Source organism: Ceratotherium simum, chromosome 21, assembly GCF_057802395.1.
Source record: "Ceratotherium simum simum isolate JZ-2026a chromosome 21, ASM5780239v1, whole genome shotgun sequence".
Lineage (NCBI taxonomy): Eukaryota > Metazoa > Chordata > Mammalia > Perissodactyla > Rhinocerotidae > Ceratotherium > Ceratotherium simum.
The window spans coordinates 44,748,002-44,775,542 of NC_141920.1; the positions used below are offsets into that span (position 1 = coordinate 44,748,002).

A 27,541-nucleotide genomic window follows, 5' to 3' on the forward strand; every position below is an offset into this window, starting at 1 on the left:
TGCTTCTCTGCATCGTCATGTGCGTTATTTTGCGGTATCATCAGTATTCAGAACAGCTGAAGAGAACTCCTGTTTGGAGTGTTTCTTTAGGGAAATGGAAGTGTACTTGGGGTGGGCTGTATGTTTCTAAAATGCTGCCATTTACTCTTTTAGGGCACTTTTCCAAACACAGGAGCCAGGATTATGTTGTTTACTGGGGGTCCCCCCACCCAAGGGCCTGGCATGGTGGTTGGAGATGAATTAAAGGTCCCTATTCGTTCCTGGCATGATATTGAGAAAGATAATGCACGTCTCATGAAAAAGGCAACCAAGGTAGGTGCTCCTGAATACAGGCTGTAATTGTGGAACCCAGTGCTGGGTTTAGGCTGCTCTGGAGTGACAGCTACTTTGCTGAGGCCACGCTTTGTGGTCAGCAAGTTGCTCTTATGGAGATGACCTTCCAGATCTTGGCTGCTGTTAAATTACTGTCCCAGCTCTGAGACCTTAGTTAGAGTGGGTGGCCTTAAAACTGCTAAAAGTGTTTTGAGATTGAAAACTATGTTTTTATTTTATTTGGATGTTATAAAGAAAACTGTCTCCATATTCCTGTATTTGATTCTGTCTGTGTGGTATAGTAAGTTATACCTAGTGAATAATGTTGCTGTTTCAAGAAGATAATTTTTCTGTCTTCACAGCACTATGAGATGCTTGCTAATCGAACAGCTACAAATGGTCACTGCATTGATATTTATGCTTGTGCCCTTGATCAGACTGGACTTTTGGAGATGAAGTGTTGTGCAAATCTTACTGGGTATGTTGACAGCGAACACCTGGGAAAAGTGAGAGTGTTTATTTTAAGGAAAGAGAAATGAGTGATAGAACCATCGGAATGGGAAAGGCTGACTTAGATAAGCTTTCACATAGCTCCAGACTGGTTTCAGTGGTTGGGGAGGGTGTATTGACCTCTTGGAGGAGGAAACATTGATTAACAGGCGGTCTCAAGGGTTTGTTATGAACAAGTCATATCAGAGTAACTTCATTTCTTCTTTAGAATTGTCAGAGAGAGCAGGGCAGGAAAGTAAGCAAGCGTGGAGTATGTGGTCTTCAGCAAAGCACTTCTTTGGGAGAAGGGGGGAAAATAGAGTCTGAACGCCAGAGCAATTAGGGGACCCTTGCCCTGGTTTAGTGACCATACCTCATGACTAACACCGAGCACACGCTTAGCTTGGAGGGTGCATCACAGGGCGTGCTTAGATCACAAGTCCGTGTCGTGAGCACAGGTCATCATGCAGAGTGGTGGTTCTCAAAATGCGATGGTGCCTGGCCAGCAACCTTCAGGGCTCCTGGGGCCTCACCCCAGACCTCCTCAGTCAGAAACTCTGAAGATGCAGCCTTTCAGTTGGTTTTAACAAGCTCTCTGAGGGAGGGTGGTGCACGTGCAAGTGTGAGACCCACTGATGTGCAGCCCTGCTCTGAAGCCAGCTACACATCAGAATCACCCAGGGAACTTGAAAAACTCTTCTTGCTTTGGGTCTTGTCCCCAGACATTCTGATTTAATTAGCATGGGATGTGGCCTGGGCATCCACATTTTTTAAAGTTTCCCGAGTATTTCTGATGAAGCAGAGTTTGAGAACCACTGTTGTGAACCTTTAGTGCTCACAGTATGGCTGAGCACAGGCAACATCAGCCTCATTGAGAGCTTGTTGGAAATGCGGCATCTTGAGTCTCACCCTAGACTTATTGAATCAAAACTTGCATTTGAACAAAATCCCGGGTGATTTGTATGCACAGAACAGTTTGAGAAGCACTGGCATAGAGCTGTAGGGTGGGCCTGAGATTCCGCATTTCTAACAACTCCTTGGTGGTGATGCTGGTCCTCACAGAGTAAAGGGGGGAGGGGAGTAGAAGATAGAACCTGAAGTCACCTGAAACTATCCTGGAGAGCAGCAGACGTGTTAGGTGATAGAGTCCCAGTGACACTGACATAGCTATATTAGGCACATTTAATAAGATGAACTCCTACCACTGCCCTCCAGGAGTTCTTATTTTGGAGCGTCTATGGAACAGCTTTAGTGTATTTTTGAACATTCCTGAGTTTATATGCCAGAGCTTATGTGTGTGTGTATTTCTTCTGTGGAGAGGGACCATCACTTCCATTAGATTTTTAGTGAGGTCTGTGACTCCTGAATGACTTAGTATTTAGGTCATATCATCTGTTGCACAAATATCGTATGAGGGAAATGTGTTAGCAGTGACATGACAAAAAAAAGACAGAGGTTTTAGTTGATAGCTCAAGGTGAGCCAGCTGTTGGGATGACTTCCAGCAAAGGCAAGGTGATCCTAGGCTGTGTCGTAGGGGTCACTTATCTTCAAAGAAGATCATAGTCTTGGTTTCTTTGGTGCTAGTCATGCCTTATCCAGATTATATCGTGTTCCATGCTGACATTTCAGTTTACAAGGAATGTATAGATGAGCTGGGGATGTTCAAAAGGGAGCAGTGAGAGTGGTGGAGGGTACTTGAAACTGTCATGGAAAATGATTGAAGGGTCTAGAACGGATTACACTGAAGACAGGTAGGTGTGAGAACTATATTTAACGATTGAAGGCCTGTTCTCTGGAGAGGGAATCAGATTTGTTCTGTATGTGACCAAAAGGCAGAACTAGAGCCAGTGGTGGAAGCTGCTGGGAAACAGAATTTCACTCAGTATGATGAAAGACCTTTCTTAACAGTCAGCGCTGCCCCAGCATGGAATGGACTGCCTCTGGAGGCAGAAGCTCCCCGTGCTGGAGGAGTTCAAGTCTAATCAGGATGATAACCTGGTGGGTATGTTGTAGAGGGCAGGTGTGAGTCAGGATTAGGTTTGTGTGAATGTGATAGAAAACCCAAAACAGGTTTCCTTCTCTCACTGGAGGTAGGCGGCCAGAGCCCGTATATTGATTTCTTCATCGTCAGGCGTTGAGGCTCCTCCCACGCTGCTCCACTGACTTAATGTGCTAGCTGTGGTTCATGATGGTTGCTGGGCTCTAGCTATGTTACAGCAGCAGGAAAGAGGAAGGGTCGAAGAAGGACATGCCCTTTTTGTGAGAACGCCCCTTACAAATCACAAAGGCCATTTCCAATAGGCAAAGCTGAGTCACATGGCCACATGCAAAGTAGGCTGGGAAATAGTCTTTATTCCAGGAAACCATGGATTCCATGACTAAGGAAGGTGAGAAGGGTGGGTATTTGGGGCAAATAGCCATCTCTGTCTCTGGAGAGGTCACACATTCTGAGATAGCTAGATCAGATGATCTTTCTTGTGTTCTTCCCAATTCTGAGATCCTATTTGATGATCAGTGGCTGGATGTATAACTTGCATCAAGCTATGCCCATCGGCCTAGATACATGAACTGCTGAAATTTTGAACAATATTTTCCTCTAACTTAAAAACAGGGATAAATGTAGATATTCATAAACTAGAATAAATAATTCATACAGAGCCAAGGATTCAGTGTTTTGAGGCAGTGAATTAACCTGAAAAGGATTTCCCAGAGGCCTGGGTATTTTCCCGTACCAAAGGAGCATGAGAGGAGTTGGGGAGCATTTCTCAGTAGATGATCATTAAACCTGTGGGTTTATTGATGAAGGGTTTTTTATTTGGGGGGATTTTTTTTGAAATAATTACAAATTCACAAGAAATGGCAAAAACAGTACAAAGAGGCCCATCCATACTCCTCATCTGGCAACTCCCAGTGGTAGCATCTGACGTAAATATAGTACAATGTCAGATCCAGGAAGTCGACATTGGCGTGTGACACAATTCACGATATTACAGACCTTACTTGGATTTCCCCTGTTTTTACATGCAGTCTTTTTTTTAAAAATGTGTGTATGTATAGTTCTGTGAGATTTTGTCATCTCTACAGATTTGTATAACCACCACAGTGATCAAGATATAGAACTGTTTTAAAGGCTTCTATGTCTAATGTTTTAAAAATAATCTTTCCTAAGTACAAATTGAACTTGTTTTCCATTTAAGTTAGTCAGTAGCACCTTTATGGACATGGTTTCTTGTTTTCTTCTTCTTAAAATTATTGTCCATAAATAACCAGGAAGCATCTGAGTGACTGTCAGTCATTCAACAAGTTCGCTTTCTTTTTACTTGTTTCTTTCCTAGAGGTCACATGGTGATGGGAGATTCTTTCAACACTTCTCTCTTCAAGCAGACATTCCAAAGGATTTTTAGTAAAGATTTTAATGGAGATTTCCGAATGGCATTTGGTGCTACTTTGGAAGTAAAGGTACTGTATATTCCTAAAACTTCAGTGGAAGAATATTGTTCTTATTTAGTAGTCAGCTTTTCAGAAGCCTCAGTCTGCTGGACACAGACATCTAAAGGTAAATTAAAAGGTTCCCAGCAAAATATCCCAACAAAGTATGTTCATTCTGTTGCTTCTCAGGGATGACGGTATATTTCTTAGTGGTCTAAACAAAGAGTTGTCTAGTTCCCCTTCAGGCTCTGCTCTGCCCTGCTGTAGGACAGTAGGCCTTAGAAGGGGTGGGGGGCTGAGCACAGAGGCAGCCTCACAGTGTGGAGCATCCACCCAGCCATTGATATCGGCCACTGCATTCACAGAACTATGGTTTATGTTTAGTGCCTGCCTGCAGACTAGCCAGAGAAGTCCAAAATAGTGCAGTGTTGTGAGTTTGGGTTTTGTTTTTCCAGGTAGGGACTGATAGCCATACAAACTTGATTCTGAGTCATTGAGAAAACGTTAAAAAGGGCTGTTAGAAAATATGATTGGAATTATCACTTTGATAATTGGAGGTAATCTTTAAATCATCTAGGTTAAACTTTAAACAACATTCTCAAATGTTTTGGATTCTTTTTAAAAAGATGAAGAGGAATGAATTTTGCTGAAATGGGTTCAGATTTAAAAATCTAAGTATGTTAGCTTTGTCGTTATGTTGGAGTTCATGAATTAAGTATTTTTAAAGCAACACAGAACAGTATATTCCCTGATCAGAAATTATAAATAATTATGACTGGGTACGTGGGATTGGAAAAGAATGTAGTATTGTTGATAGAATTGTTATCTTCTATGTGTAAATAATTTCAGAGTTGAGAAAGTTGAAAATGCTGAATCATCTTTGGGACAAAGATAATGCAATTTCTTTTTTTTTTTTTTTAAAGATTTTATTTATTTTATTTTTTCCCCCCAAAGCCGCAGTGGATAGTTGTATGTCGTAGCTGCACATCCTTCTAGTTGCTGTATGCGGGACTCGGCCTCAGGATGAACGGAGAAGTGGTGCCTCGATGCGCACCCGGGATCCGAACCCGGGCCACCAGCATCGCAGCGCGCGCACTTAACCACCAAGCCACAGGGCCGGCCCAAGATAATGCAATTTCTAAAGGAGGATTTTATTAAAGTTTTAATCAGTTCACAGTGGCCCTGGAAAAGCTTGTAAGAGCATTTGTGTGCTTTAATTCATGTACGATTTTCTCTTGGTGGAATGATAACACTGCCATATTTTTCCTCCAAGTTTTAGTTGTGTCCTTCATGAGAGGGTGGTTCTCAGTGATTTTTAACTTTATCCTCTTATCTGATTCTGTTTTAGACCTCTCGGGAACTGAAGGTTGCGGGCGCCATTGGTCCTTGTGTATCTCTGAATGTGAAAGGACCGTGTGTGTCAGAAAATGTAAGAAAAACTCCTCCATCCCCCTCACCTCCTGTGCCCAGGGATTCCATGAGGAATGTCGGAATGGGATGACCTTGTGTTGTGTCACCTCTCGGGATATGTCTGTGGTGAGGGGAGAAGGGCTAACTCTTACTGATGACCACAGCTCGGAGATATGGTGCCGTTTCTCTCTGTCCATCTATCTAAATAGTCAAAGAGGAGAAAACTGAGGCTCAGAGGTCAGAGCTGACATGGAGGAGTTTGAGCAGAGCTCCCCCTGACCCCACTACCCTGCTTGGGTTGCTGTGGCAGTGAGCCACAGTGCATTCTGTTCAGCACAGGACAAGCATTCAGCAAAATACTTCGGGAATAAACCTATGTGCTTGTTACTCTTCGAGGTGATACCTTTGTGTTACTTCTCAGAGACCATTTTGAGTTCGTTGGGCAGTGGATGACACTGTTGTGTATACAGGTGTCTGTGCTCTTTGAGTAGCAAATTTTGAGTATATGTGAACAAAGTTTAGTTATCACTAGGTTGTGAGGTGGCTTTGCTGATGGCCCATTTCTTCTGATTATACTTTAGTTGCCAAGAGACAAACAGTTTGGTCTGGTGAGGCCTGTCCAGGGTGATTCTGGGCTGGGATTATCACAGACCTTCCCTCATTGTCATGTTCAACAGGCGGGTGGACTGTAGAGCTGGACGTGGATTCAGGGTGTGGGTCTACCACTGCTAGCCATGTGGCCTGGACAAGGTACTTAATTGCTCTGGGTTTTAATGTCTTTATCTGGGAAATGGAGGTAGTAATAGTACCTTACTTTACAGCACTGTTGGGAGGATTAAACGAATTAGTTCTGGTAAAACACTTAGAACAGTGCCTGGCACAATGGAAGCCCACACAAGATTTCATCTTTCACATCTTCATCAGCAGTGCACGTTCACTTAATAACTACTTAGATTAAACTTCTGTTGAAATTGCCAGAGGCAAGGTGATTTGAGAGAGTATGCCTATAATCCCCTGGGTGAGGCAGGTTGTTTCCCCAAAGCCCATCTAATGAGTCACTCATTAGCCCAGTATACTAAGGAACCTGTACTCTTATTTCCTGGCAGGGCTTTGGAGGGCTGCCTTGTCCCAGAGTATTTTCCATAGACTTAAAATCTGCCTAACAAGATAATTTTTGAATTAGTACAAACTCGTTAGCTGTAGGGATCAGCCGTGGAATTTTTAGATGGGGGATGGAGGTTGCACAGAAGAGGAGAACAGAGTTTTCATACATACAGAGAAGTTTAGAGAAGAGTATAATGAATTCCTGTATACCCTCCATTTAGAGTGAAAGCTTAACATTTTGTCATAATTGCTCTGTCATCTTTTTTTGCTACATTTGCTTTATCTGATTATCATCTATTTGCCATATTGGCTTTATCCTATTTTTGCAGAACCTTTGAAAACAAGTTATAGACGTCGTGACACTTAGTCTTTCAGTGTTCCAATATGCGTCTTCTAAAAATAAGGATGTTCTCCTACCACGGCATTATTATCAAACCTAAGAAAACAATAATTTCCTGATATCATCTAATATCTAGTCATATTCTTTCCCTGATTTCTCCCCAGATGCCCATTGTAGCTGTTTTTTCCCCACTCTAAGTAGCGTTGCAATCTACCCTTAGTCTTTTAAAATCTAGAATAGCCTTCTTGTCATTTTGTTTGTTTGTTTTTGGTTTTGTTTCTTTGTTTGGCAAGAAAGAGTGGCCCTAAGCTAACATCTGTGCCAGTCTTCCTCTATTTTGTATGTGGGACGCCGCCACAGCATGGCTTGATGAGTTATGTGCAGGTCCATGCCCAGGATCTGAACCTGTGAACCATGGGCTGCTGAAGCAGAGCACTCGAACCTACGCCACTGGGCTGGCCCCTGGGTATTTTTTGTTTTTTTTTTTTTTTGCTTGTCTTATTTTGTTTGATGACGTTAATTTGTTGAAGAGACAGTGCCAAGTGCCAGGAGTCTTCTGTAAGAGAGTATCCCACATTCTCAGCGTGTCCCATTGTTTCCTCGCGGTGTGGTGGTGAACTTGTTTTTATCTTCCCTGTATTCCTGTGAAGTGGAAGTTAGATTAGTGATTAGAGTCAGGTTAAACCTTTTTGTCCACCATACTTCGTGAGTGATCTGTATTCGTCATGCTGTGTTTTGTCAAGAGGCACTTCTCTCTGGTCGTCCTGTGTAGTGGTGCTGAGTTAGATTGTGTGGTGAAGGTGATGACTGCCCCATGTTTTCCCATTATAAGGACACATTTCCTTTTTGCCCTTAGTAAGCAAGCTGTTGAATGAGATTGCAGCACAGTATGAATATCTTGTTTGCCAACAGCCTTTCACCTAATGGTTTTAGCATCCATGGATCATCCTCATTTGAATCAGTGTATTTCATTGGAGATTGTAGAATGGTGATTTCCTAATTCTATCTTTACAAAGCCTCTGATAAAGGCAGGGTAAATGCTTATGTAAGGAATTTGTGTATTAGTGAGAAAAGGGGCTCTGGAGGATTTGTGGCAAGGCTTGGGAGTTGGTGCTATAGGGGAGGAAAAATTTTCTTTTTCCTCTACTCATCTTAGTGTCATTGGCTGGGGCCCTGCAAATTAGACTGACAAAAGACAGATTAACGGGAGAAAACCAAACAGAAGTTTATTAACACATACATTGTGCGTATACACATCGCACGTGCATACTCAGTGATGAGTAACTCAGAGGTGTGTTAGAACTTGGGGTTATGTAGCATCTTAACAGAAGAACAATAAATTTGTAGAAAAGTGACAAGACAAAAGGAAAGGGACTTTGAGCTTCTAGGGGGTGGCAAATTGTGGAAAAGTAAATGGGGAAAACTACGGTGGTCCCCCTTATTTGTGGGAGATATGTTTCAAGACCCCCAATGGATGCCTGAAACCGAGGCTAGTACCAAACCCTATATACTATGTTTTGTTCTATACATACATTAAGATGTGACAACAAAACTAGCATAAATTTCTTTCTCCTTTACAACTGCACGAATAGAAGATTCGTTCTTACTATAGATCTTAGCAACCTCAGCATATGATTTTTTTTCTTTATTAAGTCGAGAATTTTCACTTTTTTTTTTTTGAGGAAGATCAGCCCTGAGCTAACATCTGCCAATCCTCTTTTTTTTTTTTCTTGCTGAGGAAGACTGGCCCTGGGCTAACATCCATGCCCATCTTCCTCCACTTTATATGGGATGCCGCCACAGCATGGCTTGCCAAGCGGTGTGTCGGTGCACGCCTGGGATCCGAACTGGCGAACCCCGGGCTGCTGCATTGGAGCGTGCACACTTAACCGCTTGCGCCATCGGACCAGCCCCAAGAATTTTCACTTAAAGGAAGCACTTTATGGTTTCTCTTTGGCATATGCAAATTGCCAGCATCACTACTGTTGTGCTTTGGGGCCGTTATTAAGTAAAATAAGGGTTACTTGAACACAAGCACTGCAATACTGCAACAGTCGGTCTGATAACTGAGACGGCTACTAAGTGACTAAGGGACGGGTAGCGTATACAGTGTGGATACGCTGGACAAAGGGATGATTCACATCCCAAGTGGGACGGAGCGGAACGGTGCAAGATTTCATCACGCTACTCAGAACAGCGTGTAATTTAAAATTTAAGAATTGTTTATTTCTGGAATTTCCCATTTAATAATTTTGGACCGAAGTTGACCGTGGGTAGCTGAAACTGCGGATAAGCAGGGCTACTGAAATGGAAGATAAGGTTTGTCATATAGATTCTTCACCTTCCAGCAGCGGTTATCTGCTTCTTTTAGAAAAGGCCATTAAAAGGGAAGGTGAGCACCCATGAATCCATCCATCTCATGAACTTGCTTAGGAAATACTGGTGAAACAGTGTGTCCTTCCCACTTTCCACCTTAGAGCTCCTTTGTGATTTCGCCTAAGAATCTTCCCTTTCCCATCTGACCATCACCTTCCTGAGATTGCTGCTTCTGTGACCAGGTACATAGGCTCCTGGCGTGGCTTTGTAGAGAGACCAGACTGGCGTCAGCTGTACTCAGCCAACTGTACAGTTTGGGTGGATTCAGAGTAATATAGAAGAAATATCATTACTTTCTTAATGCATAACCACATTACTTTCTAAGCATGGTATTCTGCATTTTGATGAGGTGTGTTAAAACATGTAGTGCTTGCTGTCTCTACAGTGATAGAATGTATGTTTCAGAGTCTAGTGATCTTGGTTGGTGGATTCTGGTATTTTTGACACCTGCCGCCTACTACGTGTCATGCCTAAAACAGTGATAATCTTCACATTTTAGTGAACCTCATGTTTATCACTGGGAGCCATTCAACTAGTCAATAAAAAGCAACCTTCATACCACTGAAATATCAGTTCTCTTACCAAGAATTTATGTGTAGCTTTTGAATAAAGAAATTGCATTAAAAATTAATATTTAGTAGCTAACATTCTGTAACTACAAGATAGTTCTAATAATAATGATGAAAGAAGTGCATAAAACTTTCATGCTAAGCAGACAGTTCTTTTTTCTTCTACTGTTTACTTCTTCCCCAACCCTGAGTTGATTCTTTCACTTGACCTCAGTGTTATGTACCGTGTGTGTGTACATAGAGCGAGATCTTGGTGATGTAATGAAAATTGATCAGAGTTCCAATATAAAAAGCTTAATTTTAAAGTACTGTAATAAATAGTAAACCTTATTCTGGTCCATAATCATACTTTTTGAAGTTAAATTTAAGTTTTCATTTGGAATGAGATTCGAAGTGGCCTGCCCGTCTCAGAGTCAAAGCTTTTATCAGCGGTTAACCACAGGAGTAGCTTTTTTTTGTTTTGTTTTTTTTAATTCCTCTTCTCACCCCTAGGAGCTTGGTGTCGGTGGCACAAGTCAGTGGAAAATCTGTGGCCTGGATCCCACATCTACACTGGGCATCTACTTTGAAGTAGTCAATCAGGTGAGTTGCCTTTCTTCATGAATATTCATGTCTCAGTGTTGTGTTTTCTGATTTACTACAATCTGGTGGCCTCTGGTTTCTTTCTCCATAAACAGGCGCTACTTTGGGCTTGTGTTTGGCCTGCTATCAGTCTGGCGTGCATTTTTTTTATTCCTTCCAGGGTTTGGTCAGAGTCAGACAGCAAGTTGCTTTTGTCGCTTTATTGTTGAGCTGATACGGTCATCAGAAGAGTAATATCTTTTACCAGCCATCATAATGTTGGTGAATTTTTGAGTGTTAGTTCTTTCCTCAATATTGTATTTAAAATTCAGACATACAGAAAAATTAAAAGAATTGTACAGTGAATACCCGTATACCCACCACTTAGATTCTGTAATTAACATTTTACTGTATTTGCTTCATCACATATCTATCCATCTTATTTTTGATGCATTCAAAGCAAATTGCAGTCATCAATGTCTTTCATTCTTAAGCTCTTTAGTATGTATATCATTAACTTGAGTTCAGTATTTCTCTGCATATGATTCTTTTTCTTGGAGTTAAAGTTATATACAGTGAAATGCCTAGATCTTAAGTGTACCATTCAAAATGCATCAGGAACCGTAGTGTCACCACTGTCAGTCATTTTAGGAAGAGCACAGTGGGCCCTGTGACTGTGTTTGAGTTCACACCTGTAATAGTAATGAGGTATATGGCCTCTCGCCCTGCAGCACAACGCCCCGATCCCCCAAGGAGGCAGAGGCGCCATCCAGTTTGTCACGCAGTATCAACACTCCAGCACCCAGAGACGCATCCGCGTGACCACCGTTGCCCGAAAGTGAGCAGTCCCGGTTTCCTTTCTGTTGAGCCACTGACTGATGTTTCTCCTATGAAGAGAGAATTTAACATCTGTTAGTTTACCTTTGTAATTCCATTGAATGGTTCCGGCCAATCCTCACTGGCTCATTTGATCAGAGAAGGAGGAGGAAGAGGCATTGTTGATTAACCTAGTTGGGCCTGCGGGCACTTGCCTAGAAGGGCGCTTGCCTAGAATAATCATGTTGCAGTAGGAATAAGTTCATTAAAAATTATTTTTTGCTATTTTATTTATCAGATAAGTAACCGGTAAATACATTCTCCTTGTAAAGGATTCAAGCAGCACATAAATATGTAAGGAATAGATCTCTCACTCACTCTCCCTAGAGGTAAAATGCTATTACTGTACTGGCACTTAACTTCACAGTCCCATTTCTGTGCAGTTGTATATCATATGTATATGTTATATACATGTGTGGCTTCTTATATTAATGTATTCAGAAGCTTTTCTCAATAATGTGTCAAGGACATCTTCCATGTCAGTACATATAAGCCTCTTATCTCATTCCTTTTAATGGCTGCATAGTTTTGAATGGTGTGGATGAGATGTATCACTTCTCTATTAAAGTACCTTTTAGGTTCTATCCTCCTTCTGACAGTGCTGCGTTCATATTTTTAGGTCTTTGTGTACATGAGTATTTCTTTCCAGCCACTTCATAAAAGTGGAATTTTGGATACTGTAAAACTACTCTCCTAGGAAGCTAATTTGTATTCCCACCAATAGTGTGAGGAGAATGTCCCGTCTTCTCATTCATAATGGATATTATTGATCTTTAATGTGCGAATATAAAGCAGTTTGTCACTTTTATATATATTTTCCCATTTATGAGTGGGTTGAGCACTTTTCATGTTTATTGGCCAGATGTATTTCTTCTTTGATAGCCTTTGCCCAGTTTGTAAAACCTGATTCTTTTTCTTGTTCATTGATTTGCAGGGACTCTTTATGTATTTTGGATATGATGAGTCTTTATTGCTCATATCTGTTCCTGGTTTATCAGTTGTCTTTTAGTTTTGTTCATAGTGTCTTTATTTGTCTGGCAAACTTGTATGTGTACTAATTCTTCTACCATGTATATTGCTGGGAAGTCATTTTGTGGATTTGTAAACATTTAGGTTTTTGTAAGATTGACCTACAAAAAGGAGCACTGGGTAGAGACTTAGGTACCTTTTGGGTATCTACTTTCATGATGTCTTGTGGAGCATTGGAAAGTTCTCCATGATTTTTCTTTTGCACTTATAACCTTCAGAGATCAAATGAGGGTAAATGAAAATGTGTGTAAAACTCCTGTGATTCCTTACTGACAGTGCATTTTGAATCTTTGCTGTCTTAGAGGAAAGAACAGGCTGTGTGTTTCTTTGTCCTAAGGGAGAGCTGGCTTTCTGGTTTCTCCTGAGCGTCAGCCTGGCACTAACTCTAGGACTGTTAGTTGGGCAGATGCGCAGAGTCAGCTCAGGCACATAGAAGCAGCATTTGACCAGGAGGCCGCAGCAGTCTTGATGGCACGGCTGGGAGTGTTCCGAGCGGAATCAGAGGAGGGGCCTGATGTACTCCGGTGGCTGGACAGACAACTCATCAGGCTGGTAAGTTGGGAACAGTGACGCGAGGTTTGGTCTTGGTCTCTGCTATACATTTTTTTTCTTTCTTTTTTTTTTTTTTGTGAGGAAGATCAGCCCTGAGCTAACATCCATGCCGATCCTCCTGTTTTTGCTGAGGAAGACCGGCCCTGAGCTAACATCTATTGCCAGTCCTCCTCCTTTTTTTCCCTTTTTCTCCCCAAAGCCCCAGTAGATAGTTGTATGTCATAGTTGCACATCCTTCTAGTTGCTGTATGTGGGACACCGCCTCAGCATGGCCTGACAAGCGGTGCATCGGTGCACGCCCGGGATCCAAACCCAGGCCGCCAGTAGTGGAGCATGCGCACTTAACCGCTAAGCCACGGGGCCGGCTCTCTGCTATACTTTTGAGAAAAAGAAACTGTCACTTAAACCTATTATTTTGTACGCTTGGTCAACAAGAATTTGTCAGGTCCTTACCTTCTGCCAAACACTAGATATCCTGAGAAAGATATAAAAGAAGTATTAAATATGCACTTTCCCCTCAAGGGCTTATGTTACAGTTGGGAAGAAACAAAGTGCACAGGACATATAGAGCATATGCAGATCTGTGTATGTTAAAGAGTTTTTTTCGATAAGTCACTGTGAGTGCTGTGGTCTATATTTTTCCTACAGATCTTGGAGATTATTTTTGGACATAGTGGTCCGTGGCCCAGGGAGTGTAGAGAGATGCCTAATGTGTTAATTCTGGGTCTAATCAGGAGAGAGAAACCACATAGTAATTTAAACAAGAAAAGTATTATATAGAGAATTACATCACAACAGGAGATTAGAATAATGGGGAATTGGTTAGTAAGAAGTAAAGAAAATTCTAAAGAATATAGGAGTAGGGGCCGGCCTGGTGGTGCAGCGGTGAAGTTTGCATGTTCTGCTTCGGTGGCCCAGGGTGCGCCAGTTCTGATCATGGGCACAGACCTACTCACTGCTCATCAAGCCATGCTGAGGTGGCGTCCCATGTAGAAGAGCTACAACTCTACAACTATGATACTCAACTGTGTACTGGGGCTTTAGGGAGAAAAAAAAAGGGGAAGATTGATAACTGATGTTAGCACAGGGCCAATCTTCCTCAAAAAAAAAAATATACAGGAGTGGCAGATACAAGGGGCAGACACTACTTCTAGGCCAAGATAGAATACCCAAGGAAGAGTCCCCTTTCCATCCCAGGGTTGATCTAGAAGGTGAGAGAGCATGACTATGGCTCACTGAGTCTCATGGCAGAGATGTTGTCGTGGTGTCGTGCCAGAGGAACTTGATAGAAATTCGCCCTCTATAACTGGATGAAAATCCACCTTCCAGGGTTCCAAGGAATACCGTTCCCAGGGCACTGCCTCACCAGAGGCACATGGGGTGCAGGGGTAGCTGCCGGCTGTGTGTGCTCCAGGAGCTCAGCACTGGGGAAGCCACAAGTGCCACTGCTGTGTGAGCACCCTGGAACCCGGAAGGAAACACTTCCCTCTGGCACCCTGTACGGACAAAGCTTAACATCATGCCAACTGGCAAAGGACAAATATTTAAAGGGCCCGGATCCATTTCACAACAGGCAAAAAGGGTGAATTTGGAGCCACAAAGCAATGAATCAGTAATACCTTATAATCTTACCATCTTGGAAATTCACAGCACGTATTCGTGATCAGAAGCCCTGAAAAGCCCAGTAAGGAAACCTGCTTAACTTTATTTAGCCCTGTGTGTGCTCTTGCTGTCCCGTGAAACCTGCTTAACTTTATTTAGCCCTGTGTGTGCTCTTGCTGTCCCGTGGAACCTGCTTAACTTTATTTAGCCCTGTGTGTGCTCTTGCTGTGCTGTGGAACCATTTTTTCAGAGAATGTCAACATTTCAAACACAATTTGAAAATTGAGCAGAGAGTCCAGGTGGTTGGCAAAGGCTTCATGTGGGAAGTGAGCCTTGAATCAAGTCTTTTTAAAAAGAGTGGGATAATGGGGGAGGAGATGACAAGGCTTGCCAAGTTGAGGGCCCAGTGTGAACAAGCCTGGGGGACGTAGCTGTGCATTCCGGCTTAGGCTGGGGACACTGGAGTGACCACGGTCACAGGAGCCCAGGTTGTATGGTTGGCAGAGCAGCAGTGAAGGTGCAGCTTGATTGTGGAATGCCTTAATTTTAAAGTTAAGTCACTGCCTTAACATTAGAGAAAGGAAGGGACTTAGGTGAGATTCTTAAGCAGGGGTATGACATCAGCATGAAGCTTGTTTATACCTTATAAGATAAATGGGAGGGTGAAAAGGCTACTGGTAGGGAGACCAATGGAGGATTTTGCAGACTCAAGGGAGCTGAAACCAGGGTGGAGGCGGTAGAATTGAAGGGGAGAGAAGGTTTGGAATCAGGATGTGTGCCAAAAGAATTATTGATAAAACTTGGTCAAACTATATGTGGGATCAAAAACCAAAAAGTCAGCGTTGACTCAGGTTGCCAGTGTGGGTAACTGCAAGCGTGATGGAGAGGTGGGAAACGGGAAAGGAGAGCAGCTCTACGGTGGAGGAAGGTGAATCTTTTTTTTTTAATATAATAGTTTAATTTATTTTGAATGTGAACTTGCAAAAGTATGTCCAAGGAAAGCTGTCCTATAGTCAGGTGGCACTTCCAGCAAGAGCTCTGGTTAGATGTCTGCACTGGACGTGGGGAGGGATTTGGATGACATTGGTCTGGCTCTAGTGTTTGTAGCTGAAACAGTGAGGCTGGGAGCAGGAGGCCACGAGCTGACCTCTGAGGAAGCCACAGTTAGGAGGAAGTAGGAAGACGAGGGGCTGTGAAGAAGTCAGAGAAGGTTTGGTTGGAGAGGTGACGAGAAATTGAAAAGTGCTATTTTAGTGACTGAAGGAGAGACTTTCAAGAAGTTTGGGGGTCACTTGGCTTGTAGTGTTAGGGAGTTCAGGAAGATGAGAACTGTGCAGGGACATCAGATTTGGTAGGAGGAGGGTAGTTGTCAGAGAGGGGCTTTCTTTAAATGGTGGACAGTCTAGTTCTCTAGTGACCAGGGGAAATGTGTGAAATAAAGGCAGGGAGAGAAAACATTTCCAGAAATTTGCCTTTGAGAGGAGGAAGGAAATTGAGTTGTAGGGTGATAAAACATCAAGGCTTATCTATAATTGCTAGTATTTCAGAGTCTTGGAGGATTTTCTTGTGGAAGGGGCCCCTGAGAGAGCTCTTAGCCCCTCACTAGTCAGAGCAGTTAGAACCTGGGAGCTGGTTAGAAATGCAGGGTCTCCAGCCGCTCCTCAGATCTGCCGAGTCAGAATCTGCGTTTCACAGCACCCCGGGTGACGTGTCTGCCCATCCATGCCTGAGAAGCGCTGGTCTGGGACTCACAGTCAGTCTGTGGCAGAGTTGAGGTTGGAACGTAGCTCTCCTACTAACCAGGATTTTTCCAGGTGACGCTAACTTAGATTTTATCATCTTTTTGCTGTTTTCTTTTAATAGTGTCAGAAGTTCGGACAGTATAACAAAGAAGACCCCACTTCTTTTAGGTTATCAGATTCCTTCTCTCTCTATCCTCAGGTAAGTAGTATATTTTTTTTAAATGACTAAGAAAAATAAATTGTGGCAGACATAAAGCCTGCTGCCCTTGGGGTAAACTGAAGACTCCCTGTGTTTTGAGATTCAGTCTATAGGTGATGAAGGTTGTTCAGTTCAAGATGGGTACTGTGTCTGTGTATGAGACAGTGCCTGAGCCCTACCGATGACAGAGGTGACATCAGAGAGGAGAAAATAAGTGCATGAACTTTTATGAAAAGGCAAAACAAGATCATTGCTGCAAGGCCACAACAGAATCTCTAATTTGTGGTTCTCAGTGGACAGTCAGCTGCCTCAGCAGCAAACCAAGAAAATGAAGCACAGTGGAAGTGAATATATCAAAATGAGACCACAGTTACTGTGACGAGTGTTTCATGGTATGTCTATGGTTATTATGTTGACTCGCGGCTCCTGTAAACAACTGCCCTATGCGTGAACCACGCATCTGGGAGCCATCGGACAAGGGAATGGAGGCAGAGAAGTGGATGGAGTACGAGGCCGCTGTCAGGGGTCTGAGTGTTTACCTTTCCTGAACCTCCATCCTCATCTGTAAATGAGGAAACTAGAGCTTAGCTGAGTGGATGGCTGTGAGGATTACATGAGCTGAGGCTGATCAGGTGTTCACTGTGGGGCCAGGCACCTGTTAAGCGCTTAGTAAATGTGAGCTGACTCCACAGCTGGGGCCCAGGACTTGCAGGTTGGGCCCTTCACAGATACAAAAAAGCAAACTCAGCTTTTTTCCCCCTTCCCTTGGAGATACCTTAATGAGGAATAAGTAGAAAGAAGCAAACTTGCATTTTTTTAATTGACCTCATAATAGTTTATAACATTGTGAACTTTTAATTGTGCGTTATTGTTTGTCAGTCACCATATAAATGAGCCCCTTCACCCTTTGTGCCCACCCCCCAACCCCCTTCCCCCTGGTAACGACCAAACTGTTCTCTCTGTCCGTGGGTTAGTTTATCTTCCACATATGAGTGAAATCATGCGGTGTTTGTCTTTGTCTGGCTGGCTTGTTTCGCTTAACATAATACCCTCTAGATCCATCCATGTTGTTGCAAATGGAATGATTTTTGTCTTTTTTTATGGCTGAGTAGTATTCCATTGTATATATATACCACATCTCTTTATCCATTCATCAGTCAATGGGCACTTGGGTTGCTTCCACTTCTTGGCTATAGTGAATAATGCTGCAGTGAACATAGGGGTGCGTAAGCCTCTTTGGATTGTTGATTTCAGGTTCTTAGGATAGATACCCAGTAGTGGGATAGCTGGATTAGCAAATTTTCATCTTGAAATAAACTTGTGAGGACTTAGATATCCAAATGTGTATTATCCTTTCAAGTACTCAATTTGAAAAGTGGACACAGGTTTCAGTCAGGAACTTGTATAGTTGGACTCTTAGAGTTAAAAGGAGCCTCAGAGGTCACCTCACTTGACCTCCAGCCCAGAGTAGGGCTCTGCGGCCCTGACATGTGCCCCTCTGGCCCATGCCCAAGGAGTTGAGGCTGTAGGTATTGTGGAAAGATCCCTGGACCAGCCAGAGTCAGGGCCGAGTTCCCGTGCTGGCTCTGCTGCTGCTGATCTTGGATGAGGTCCTGAGGCCCTGTCAACTTTGGTCTTCTCTTTAGAAGGAAGGAGTTGGTCTGGAGAAGTGGTTTGCAGTCTTTTTAAACCTCTGGAATCCTTTCTTTGAGACGACCTGCTCCAAAGCCAGAACATAAAGCAGACTTGATGCTGTTCTGGTTGTGCCCACACACCACCCTCACCCACTGGGTCCCACCCCAGCACCCTCCACCAGCCCACCCTCTGGGGCCGTAAGGATCCACTAAGACTAAAGCGCACAGTTTGAAAAACCACTGAATGAGGTGGTTTCTGAGATTCCTTCTGTCGAGGCATCTAGGATAGGAATCAAGAGCCCAGTCTCTGGAGCCAGACGGCCTGGATTAGAGTCCAGCTTTGCCCATCAGTAGCGGTGGCCTTGGGCAAGTTGCCTACCCCTCTTTTTCCTTACCTGTAGACTAGGGATAGTAAGAGCTTATTGGAAGGATTAAATGAGACTTGTCAAGTGCTTTGTGCCTTGCACCTAGGATGCAGTGAATGTCACCCGTGATTACTACTTAGAAACCTGTGATCCAGTATTTGGAATCTCAGGAAGCTTTACACTTCTTGAGGCAGCTCATTCGCATGTTCTGGCAACCTTTAGAGTGAGCTAAAAGTCTGCCCTCCGCCTTCTAACCCTCAGGGTAGACCATACCTCTTTAGAGTCATCTTTTGTCCCTTTCTTCCTTACACACCTCACTCCAACATACCAGCCTGTCCTGAGCTCTCTAGCCTCTCGACTACACGTTGTGTAGTCTCGTCTGTTGTTTCTGTGCTTGCAGTCCCCTCCCCCGCCCTCTGGCTTCCTTGTGCACCTATTTCAGACCCCAGTGGCTTTGGGAAGTCTCTGCTGCCCCTCCACCCCACCCCTCCATAGCGGTACTTTCCTGTACCGTGACGTATAACACGCTGCCCCGAGTGTGCCTTTTCCCCACGGGACTGTGACCTCTTTAGAGCACACATTCTGTGTCTGCAGCCTGGCCCCATCATTCTCCAGAAATAAGTGCGGCTTTGCCTTTTCCCTTTCACGTGGAAGATTTGACATATGCAGAGGGCGTCCCCCTTTTGTAAAAATAATTTTTATTTCTAATTGTGATGAAAAACACATAACAAAATTTACTATCTTAACCATTTTTAAGTGTGCAGTTTAGTAGTGTTAAGTATACAGTAGTGTATCGCTTAATGAGGTGGATACGTTCTGAGAAATGCGTCATTAGGTGATTTTATCATTGTGTGGAACATCCTAGAGTGTACTTACATAAACCTGGATGGTATAGCCTACTACACACCTAGACCATGTGGTACTAATCTTATGGGACCACCATCATATATGTGGTCTGTTATTGACTAAAATGTCATTATGTGGTGCGTGACTATAGTCACGTTGTTGTGCAGCAGATCACCAGAACTTTTTCGTCTTGCAAAACTGAAACTTTACCCATTAAACAGCAACTCCATTTCTCTCTTTCCCCAGCACCTGGCACTACCATTTTACCTTCTGTTTATATGAACCCAGAGGCCTTGTTCTTGAAGTCTGGGTTCTCCTGTTTCAGAGACCTAAAGCAGGTCTACTCTGGTGTCTAAGAAGGCTACAGCTGTATGCATTTGTCTTTTTTCTTTGTAAATGCAGTTCATGTTCCATCTTAGAAGATCTCCATTTCTTCAAGTGTTTAACAACAGTCCTGACGAGTCGTCATATTATAGACACCATTTTGCCCGACAGGATCTAACCCAGTCCCTCATCATGATCCAGCCCATTCTCTACTCCTATTCGTTCCATGGACCACCAGAGGTAAGGTTCTATGTGAATGCTTTTCTCAGAATTGGAATCACCTAATGTAGGTTCTTTTTTCTAGCCAATTTACTCTTAGAGCAAAACTCTAAAAAAAAATAAAACTTTCAGTCTTTATAGTAATTTAACATTATTTCTAAGTATTAAAAAGTATGCATAGGAAAAAGTCACAGGACATGTAAAGCTATTATCTGTGGAACATGGTATTACATGTAAAAAACTTTAAAAAAATACCTGGGTACTTTTTTCCCCCAAGGTGTTAATATACTTTGACCCAGTAATTCCATGTTTTCTATTGTCGTTGAAGGAAATATTCCTATATACAGAAAAAGCTTTGTTCAAAGAAATAGTAAATGAACTATTATAATAGAAAATTAGAAAACAACCCATATGTTCAGTAGTAGGAAAATAAATAAGTAATGTAAGAATTATTCACAAAGTTTTTGTGACATAATAAAATAGATAAATCCTGTTGAAATGTTAAATGAAAAAAGTCAAAATAGAAACATTTCTAAATTATGTTTTTTTTTAAAAGCCTGCAATTGTACTTGGGTACAAATCTTCAAATTTTCTTTGATGAGTGTAAGTTGTTTTTATTATTGAAATAAAAATCATAGTAAAACGTATTTTGTAGTAAACTTTTAAAAGTTTTAGTAAAGGCTTTTCTTTTTTCCTATAGGCATCCCTGTTTTCTGTCATCTGCTGTAGTAGATTTGAGAGAGTGCATCTCTGATAGATAAAATATATTTCTAGCATAAAACTGAGAATGTTTATAATTATTTCTGGTTCCTACAGCAAAAGATATGACTAATCTCCCTTCCCCATTGATGAGGGAGTATTTGAAGCCTCTTTCTTCTACAAAGATGAAATTAGAACTGCTGGGTCAGGGTGCAGAAAGTGGGAATGTGGCATAAAGAGGGGGAGAGCTACGTGCCAGGTGCCGTTTGTAAAGGGCCTTGTAGCTGTTCTGTGGACACCCCAGGGGTGAGGTTGGAGTGGTCGCACGTGGGGAACAGTGGGAAGAACACCATCTCTCTCTCCCTTTTTCTTCAGCCAGTACTCTTGGACAGCAGCAGCATTCTAGCTGACAGAATTTTGCTGATGGATACTTTCTTTCAAATTGTCATTTATCTTGGTGAGGTAAGATGATATTCATTTCTTTCCTTACTATAGTTTTTACTTTCTTTTAGTTAATTTAGGTTTTTATGACATTTGGGATAAGAATTTGGGCTTAGAAAACCCACAGTTCATTATAATGAGTACAGTGGCTTTTATTCTAGTGAATAAAATACTTTTTCAGGTCCCTGGGGTATTTTGTATATTTAGTAATTTTAATATTTGCTGTAAGTAAATCTCAGATGGCCCTTTTAAATCACCATAACTTACTGCTTTTTGAGTTGTCAGGCAAGATCAGTTTACTTTTTCTCAGTAAACTTTTTATACACCCTATTTTCAGAGTTACATTAGAGTTACTAGTAAACAAGTTTGGGACGAAAGTTTTTCTTTGCTGAGATAACGTGTGGCACACTGAACCTTGTGCTGGGTCTAGGATGGTTGTGGATGGCTTTCAGGGGAGAACCTCTGTCTTTCTCAAAGGGGTTCATGCCCTAAGAAAGGGAATGGCTCCTCTGAAGAAAATCCTTTAATTGACCATTATATTCAGTGATATAATCTTTTCCTTCTGTTGTGCATTCTTTACCTTCAATAAATTGCTCTGACGATTGACTTGACTTCCTAGTGTCTGTACATGAGAAATGATTTCAAATGTCCTACAAAGATATAAATTGTGTTTCAGAATTCCTTTAATAACTTAGAATGAATAAGTTTTCTAATACTAATAGGCATTTTATAATTTTTAACTTTTTTCAGCATATTAACAGCCGCTCTGCTAGCCGCTAACCCACAGATGCTAGGCCATCAGTAATGGTCCTAGACCCAGGGCCATTGGATGATGAGCTGCTGTTCACAAATTGACATAACTGGTTCCTTTAGGAGCAATAATCACAACATGGGTTTCTTTGCCTTCAGCTCAGCCCTTTAGGCATTTCTGACCACAGCCCCCATCCTGTTCATTCACATATTTATTGAGTACCTTCTGTGTGCAAGTGGTGGGTTCTAAAGATGAGGATAATGACATCGTTCTCACCCTCCAAAAGCCCTAAGTCTCCTGGTTGTGGGTGCTCTTACGAACTCTTGGACCCAAGTGAGCTTATGGGGATTTCCTCCATGCTACCAGTCAGTCAGAAATTAAGACCTGGAAAGTAGTACTGGGAACTGAGAAGAAGGGAGGAGCAGGCTGCAGAAGCATCTAAAGAGAATCCTCTTTCTGGTATCATATAAACAGCTGTTTTTAAAAAACATCGATCACTTGTTACGTGATCTTATTCCATTTTCTCTCTCCATTGTTTTCTTTTTTAGAGAAAGAAAACTTTCTTCCCTAAATTACATTTGAAAGCACTTCAGCTTATTTATAAAGATATATTAATCAGTCAGCGAATATTTCTTGTTTTCTTGTGTGTACAAGATATTGCCTAGACCAGCTGCTGATGGGAATAAAAGAAGGAATGAGACACAGAGTTTAGCCCAGTTTGGGAGATAGTCTTTACTTTCCACACTTTAGTAAATTGCCTTCTACTCATTGCCTAAGTAACACCCATGCTTTGATTCTTTTTTTTTTTTTTTTTTTTTGGTGAGGAGGATTGGCCCTGAGCTAATGTCTGTGCCCATCTTCCTCTATTTTGTATGTGGGATGCTGCCAGAGCGTGGCCTGCTGAGAGGTGCCTAGGTCCGCGCCTGGGATCGGAACGTGTGAACCCCAGGCCGCTGAAGCAGAGCGCTCAAACTTAACCACTGTGCCACTGGGCCAGCCCCCGTACTTTGCTTCTTACAGCTTTTATCTCCCCCACCAAGAGTATCCCAACTCAGAGCCCAGGGGAGCAGGGGATGGGGATGAGGTCAGTCCCACCTGGTCTGTGTGCCTACTGCACGCTGGAGGAGGGTGTAAAATGTGTGCTGCTAGGAAAGGGAAAGGGGAGTGGATTCTATGTGGGAAGCCAACAAATCCCTTCCCCTCCTGGTGTGAGGACATGAGAGGCTAGACCAAGTGAGAGCAGTGGATGCAGAAAGGAAGGGAGCCTATGGCTGCTTGGGACGAGTGATCCCTGGCGTTTTTAGCTAGTTGGTGTGTTCAGTTAGAAAGGGAAGAGGCGGTGACTGATGACTGACATTTCTGGGAGAACTGTGTGTGTGGGAGGGGGTCCTGGATGCACCTCTTTGCTTACTCATACTTCTCCTAGTCAGCTCTACTTTGCTCCCCTCTGAAACTTGTCATTCTTGACATAAGACTTCTTCACTGGAAACAAGTTCGGGGGGTGGGAGTGGGGGTGGTAGTGTTACAATGTCAAAAATATCCAAAAAGGCTGCTGTTTCAGTGTTTCCGCACTAGCTTTGGTCTGTTTGTTTTGTTGTAGACCATAGCCCAGTGGCGTAAAGCTGGGTACCAGGATATGCCTGAGTACGAAAACTTCAAGCACCTCCTGCAGGCACCACTGGATGACGCTCAAGAGATTCTGCAAGCGCGCTTCCCAATGCCCCGTTACATTAACACGGAGCATGGAGGCAGTCAGGTGAGTGAGCTGAGTTCTAGCTCTGATGGTTTCGTGATATATTTTTATGGCTATAAATCCAAACAGCTTGGTTAGTAGTTTATGTGGTGACATAGATTGATATACAGGTAAACTTCCAAATATGACTTCTTTTTAAATGAGTGGTAAAATTATGTTGATGTAGGGCCGGCCCCATCGTATATTGGTTAAGTTTGGTGTGTTCTGCTTCGACAGCCCAGGTTCAGTTCCTGGGTACAGACCTACACCACTCGTCAGTGGCCATGCTGTGACCCACATATGAAATAGAGGAAGATTGGCACAGATGTTACCTCAGGGCCGATCTTCCTCAAGCAAAAAAAAAGGAGGAAGATTGGCAACAGATATTAGCTCAGGGCAACTCTTCCTCAATAAAAGAAATTATTTTGATGTAAAAGGATTGCCAAGATAAAATACATATTTCATGTTTCAGGAACCCTAATAAATGGAGAGCCATTGGGCTTAAGCTAAAGAAATGGGTTCCTATGTGGTAAAAAAAAATTCTAATTTAACAAAAGAAATGTTGTAAAAACTTTTTTTTCTATTACACTAATATTAATGCCAGTTTTAATCTTTAAATCTATTTTTTTTAGGCTCGATTCCTTTTGTCCAAAGTGAACCCATCTCAGACACACAATAACCTGTATACTTGGGGACAGGTAAGAAGTTGTCAGCTATTTGGGGAGGCCAGGCTACTTTTTTAACAACTTGTTTTTAAATCCTACAAATTGGATCCCTTATGGCCTAGAGACAGTAACTTGGATATTTTGCTAGGAAAAAGAAACTTTGAATGAGATAGCTGGGGGTGGAGGGCAGTGCCCTGTGTGGATCCTCTCCTACAGTACACAGCATAGTATGGCAGGTTTAGACCAGAGGACAGAACACTGTTCTGTGGCCTTCATTTGACTCTCCTCATAGTCACAGCAACATCACCCCAAGTCCTCCCCCTTCTCCTTCCTCTCTCCCACGAGTGCAGGGCAAAAACATCTGCTCCTCCTCACCATTGGTTGTGCCTCCTCTGCACTTTTTAACCTCTGATGCCTTCTTTATTTAATTATTCCTAACATTTATGTCTCTCTCAATTGAGTCTTTTCTTTCACTGTTTTCTTATAACATTTTTTTAAATTAAACTTTTTTGAGGTAATTGTAAATTTACATGCAATTATAAGAAATAATACAGAGATTCCCCTATACCTTTTTTACCAGTTTCCCCCAATGATAACATCTTAGAAACCTGTAATACAGTATCACATCCAGGATATTGACGTTGATATGGTCAAGATATACATTTGCATCACTGCAGGGATCTCTTGGTGCTGCCCTTTTATAGTCACACTCACTTCCCTCCTGCCTCCACTCCTTCCTTAATGCCTGGCAACTGCTAATCTGTTCTCCATTTTGTCATCAAGAATGTTATAGGTATGAAATCATATGGTACATAATTTTAGGGGATTGGCATAATTATCTAGATTCACCCAGGTGGTGGATGTATCAATAATTTGTTCCATTTTTTTTTCTTTTCCAAGTAGTATTCCACATTATAGAGGTACTGCGGTTTAGTTGTTTATGCATTGAAGGACATCTACATTGTTCACAGTTTCTGGCTATTAGGAGTAAAGCTGCTGTAAACATTCATGTACAGGTTTCTTAGGAACATAAGTCTTCATTGCTCTGAGATAAATGCCAGGAGTACATTTGCTCAGTTGTATGGTAGTTACATGGTTAGCTTTTTAAGAAACTGTCATGCCGTTTTTTAGAGTGACTGTATCCTTTTACGTCCCCACTAGCAATGTGTGAGTGATTCAGTTTCCCTGCATCCCTGCCAGCATTTGGTGGTGTCATTATTTTTATTTTAGCTATTCTGATATGTGCGTAGTGGTATAACGTTGTGGTTTTAGTTTACTTTTTGCTAATGGCTAATGATGTTGAACATGTTTTCATGTGTTTCTTTGCCATCTGTATATCTTCTTCAATCAAATCTCTGTGTCTTTTGTCCATGTTCTAATTGGATTGTGTGCTTTTTTACTGTTGAGTTTTGAGAGTTTTTTATATATTCTGGATGCTAGTCTTTTGTCGGATGTGTGGTTTGTAAATATTTTCTTTCACTTGTAGCTTGTCAATGCATCCTCTTCACACAATCTTTTGCAGAGCAGAAGTTTTTAATTTTTATGAAGTCCACTTTATCTATTTTTCTTTTTATGTATTGTGCTTTAGGTGTCAAGTCTAAGAACTCTTTGTCTAGCCCTAGATCCCAAAGATCTCCTGTGTTCATTTCTAATTTTGTGTTTACATTTCATTTCATGATCCATTTTGAGATAATTTTTGTGTAAGATGTGAGGCTTCAGTTTAGTTTTTTGCGTATGGATGTCCAGTTTCTCCAGCACCATGTGTTGAAAATGCTGTCTTTCTTCCATTGAATTGCTTTTGCATCTTTGTCAAAAATTAGTTGGCCATATTTGCATGAGTCCATTTCTGGGTTTCCTACTCTGTGTTTCTGTCCCTCTACCAATACCACACAGTCTTGATTACTGTAGCTGCCTAATCAGTCTTGAAATCAGGTAGGCTGATTTCTCCCACTTTATTCTTCTTTTTCAAAATTGTCTTAGCTATTCTAGTCCCATTGCTTTTCCGTATATGAATTTTAGAATAATCTTGTCTATATCTTTTAAAAAAAATCTTGCTGGGATTTTGATAAAAATTTCAGTCCATGAACTTGATATGTCTCTATTTATTAAATCTGTTTTGATTTCTTTCATCATTGTTGTATATTTTTAGTTTCTTTTTTTTAAGTGATTGTGAGTGGTATTGTATTTTTAATTTTATTTTCCAAGTGTTCATTGCTCATGTATAGAAATACAATTGATTTTTTGTATGTTTATCTTGTATCCTGTGACCTTCCTGAGTCACTTATTACTTCTAGCAGTTGTTTTTAGATTCCTTGAGATTTTCTACGTAGATAATCACGTCATCTGCAAGTAGGGACAGGTTATTTCTTCTTTTCCAATTGAATACCTTTTACTTCCTTTTCTTTTTTTTTTTTTTTTTTTTTTTTTAATTTTTTTGTTTATTGCAGTAACATTGGTTTATAACATTGTAAAAATTTCAGGTGTACATCATTGTACTTCTATTTCTGCATAGATTACATCATGTTCACCACCAAAATACTAATTACAACCCATCACCACACACATGTACCCAATTATCCCTTTCACCCTCCTCCCTCCCCCTTCCCCTCTGGTAACCACCAATCCAATCTCTGTCCCTATGTGTTTGTTTATTGTTGTTATTATCTACTATTTCTTGTCCTTTTTCTTTGTTTTCTATTTCATTGATTTCTGCTCTAATCTTTATTGTTTTCTTCCTTCTGATTGCGTTAGGTTTATTTTACTCATTTTCTAGGTTCTTGAGGTTGGAGTTTAGATTATTGATTTGAGACTTACCTCTTCTCCAATGTATGCATTTAGTGCTATCAATTTCCTTCTCAGCACTGCTTTTGCAGTGGTTTTGATATGTCGTATTTTCATTTTCATTCAATTTAATATATTTTTTTAAATTTCCCTTGAGAGTTCCTCTTGACTCTTGGATTATTTAGAAGTATTGCTTAGTTTCCAAGTATTTGGAGATTTTCTTGTTATCTGTCTGTTATTGATTCTCATTTTGATTCCATTGTGGTTGGAGAATACGCTTTGTGTGGTTTCAGTTTAAATTTGTTGAAGTTTGTTTTATGGCCCAGGGTATGGTCTGTCTTGGCATATGTTCCAGGGTCACTTGAACGGGTAGTCTGCTGTTGTTGGGTAGTTTTCTTATATGTCAATTAGATACAGTTAGTTGATGGTATTGTTGAGTTATTTTTATCCCTGCTGATTTTCTGTCTTATTGTTCTATCAATTTTTGAGAGGA

General features: G+C 41.7%; 1 protein-coding gene across 2 annotated transcripts in view; it reads left to right on the top strand.

The window, feature by feature from the left end:
* SEC23B (SEC23 homolog B, COPII component) overlaps positions 1 to 27,541 on the top strand; it is a 42,517-nt gene that overhangs the window by 10,530 nt on the left and 4,446 nt on the right. For both annotated transcript variants that reach the window (XM_087445665.1, XM_014790056.2), the window contains exons 8-19: positions 154 to 312; positions 675 to 790; positions 4,138 to 4,261; positions 5,580 to 5,660; positions 10,523 to 10,612; positions 11,323 to 11,429; positions 12,895 to 13,048; positions 16,514 to 16,591; positions 19,839 to 20,000; positions 21,054 to 21,140; positions 23,471 to 23,626; positions 24,235 to 24,300. In XM_087445665.1, the coding sequence (XP_087301791.1) occupies positions 154 to 312; positions 675 to 790; positions 4,138 to 4,261; positions 5,580 to 5,660; positions 10,523 to 10,612; positions 11,323 to 11,429; positions 12,895 to 13,048; positions 16,514 to 16,591; positions 19,839 to 20,000; positions 21,054 to 21,140; positions 23,471 to 23,626; positions 24,235 to 24,300 (1,380 nt within the window). The remainder of the gene's footprint in view (positions 1 to 153; positions 313 to 674; positions 791 to 4,137; positions 4,262 to 5,579; positions 5,661 to 10,522; positions 10,613 to 11,322; positions 11,430 to 12,894; positions 13,049 to 16,513; positions 16,592 to 19,838; positions 20,001 to 21,053; positions 21,141 to 23,470; positions 23,627 to 24,234; positions 24,301 to 27,541) is intronic.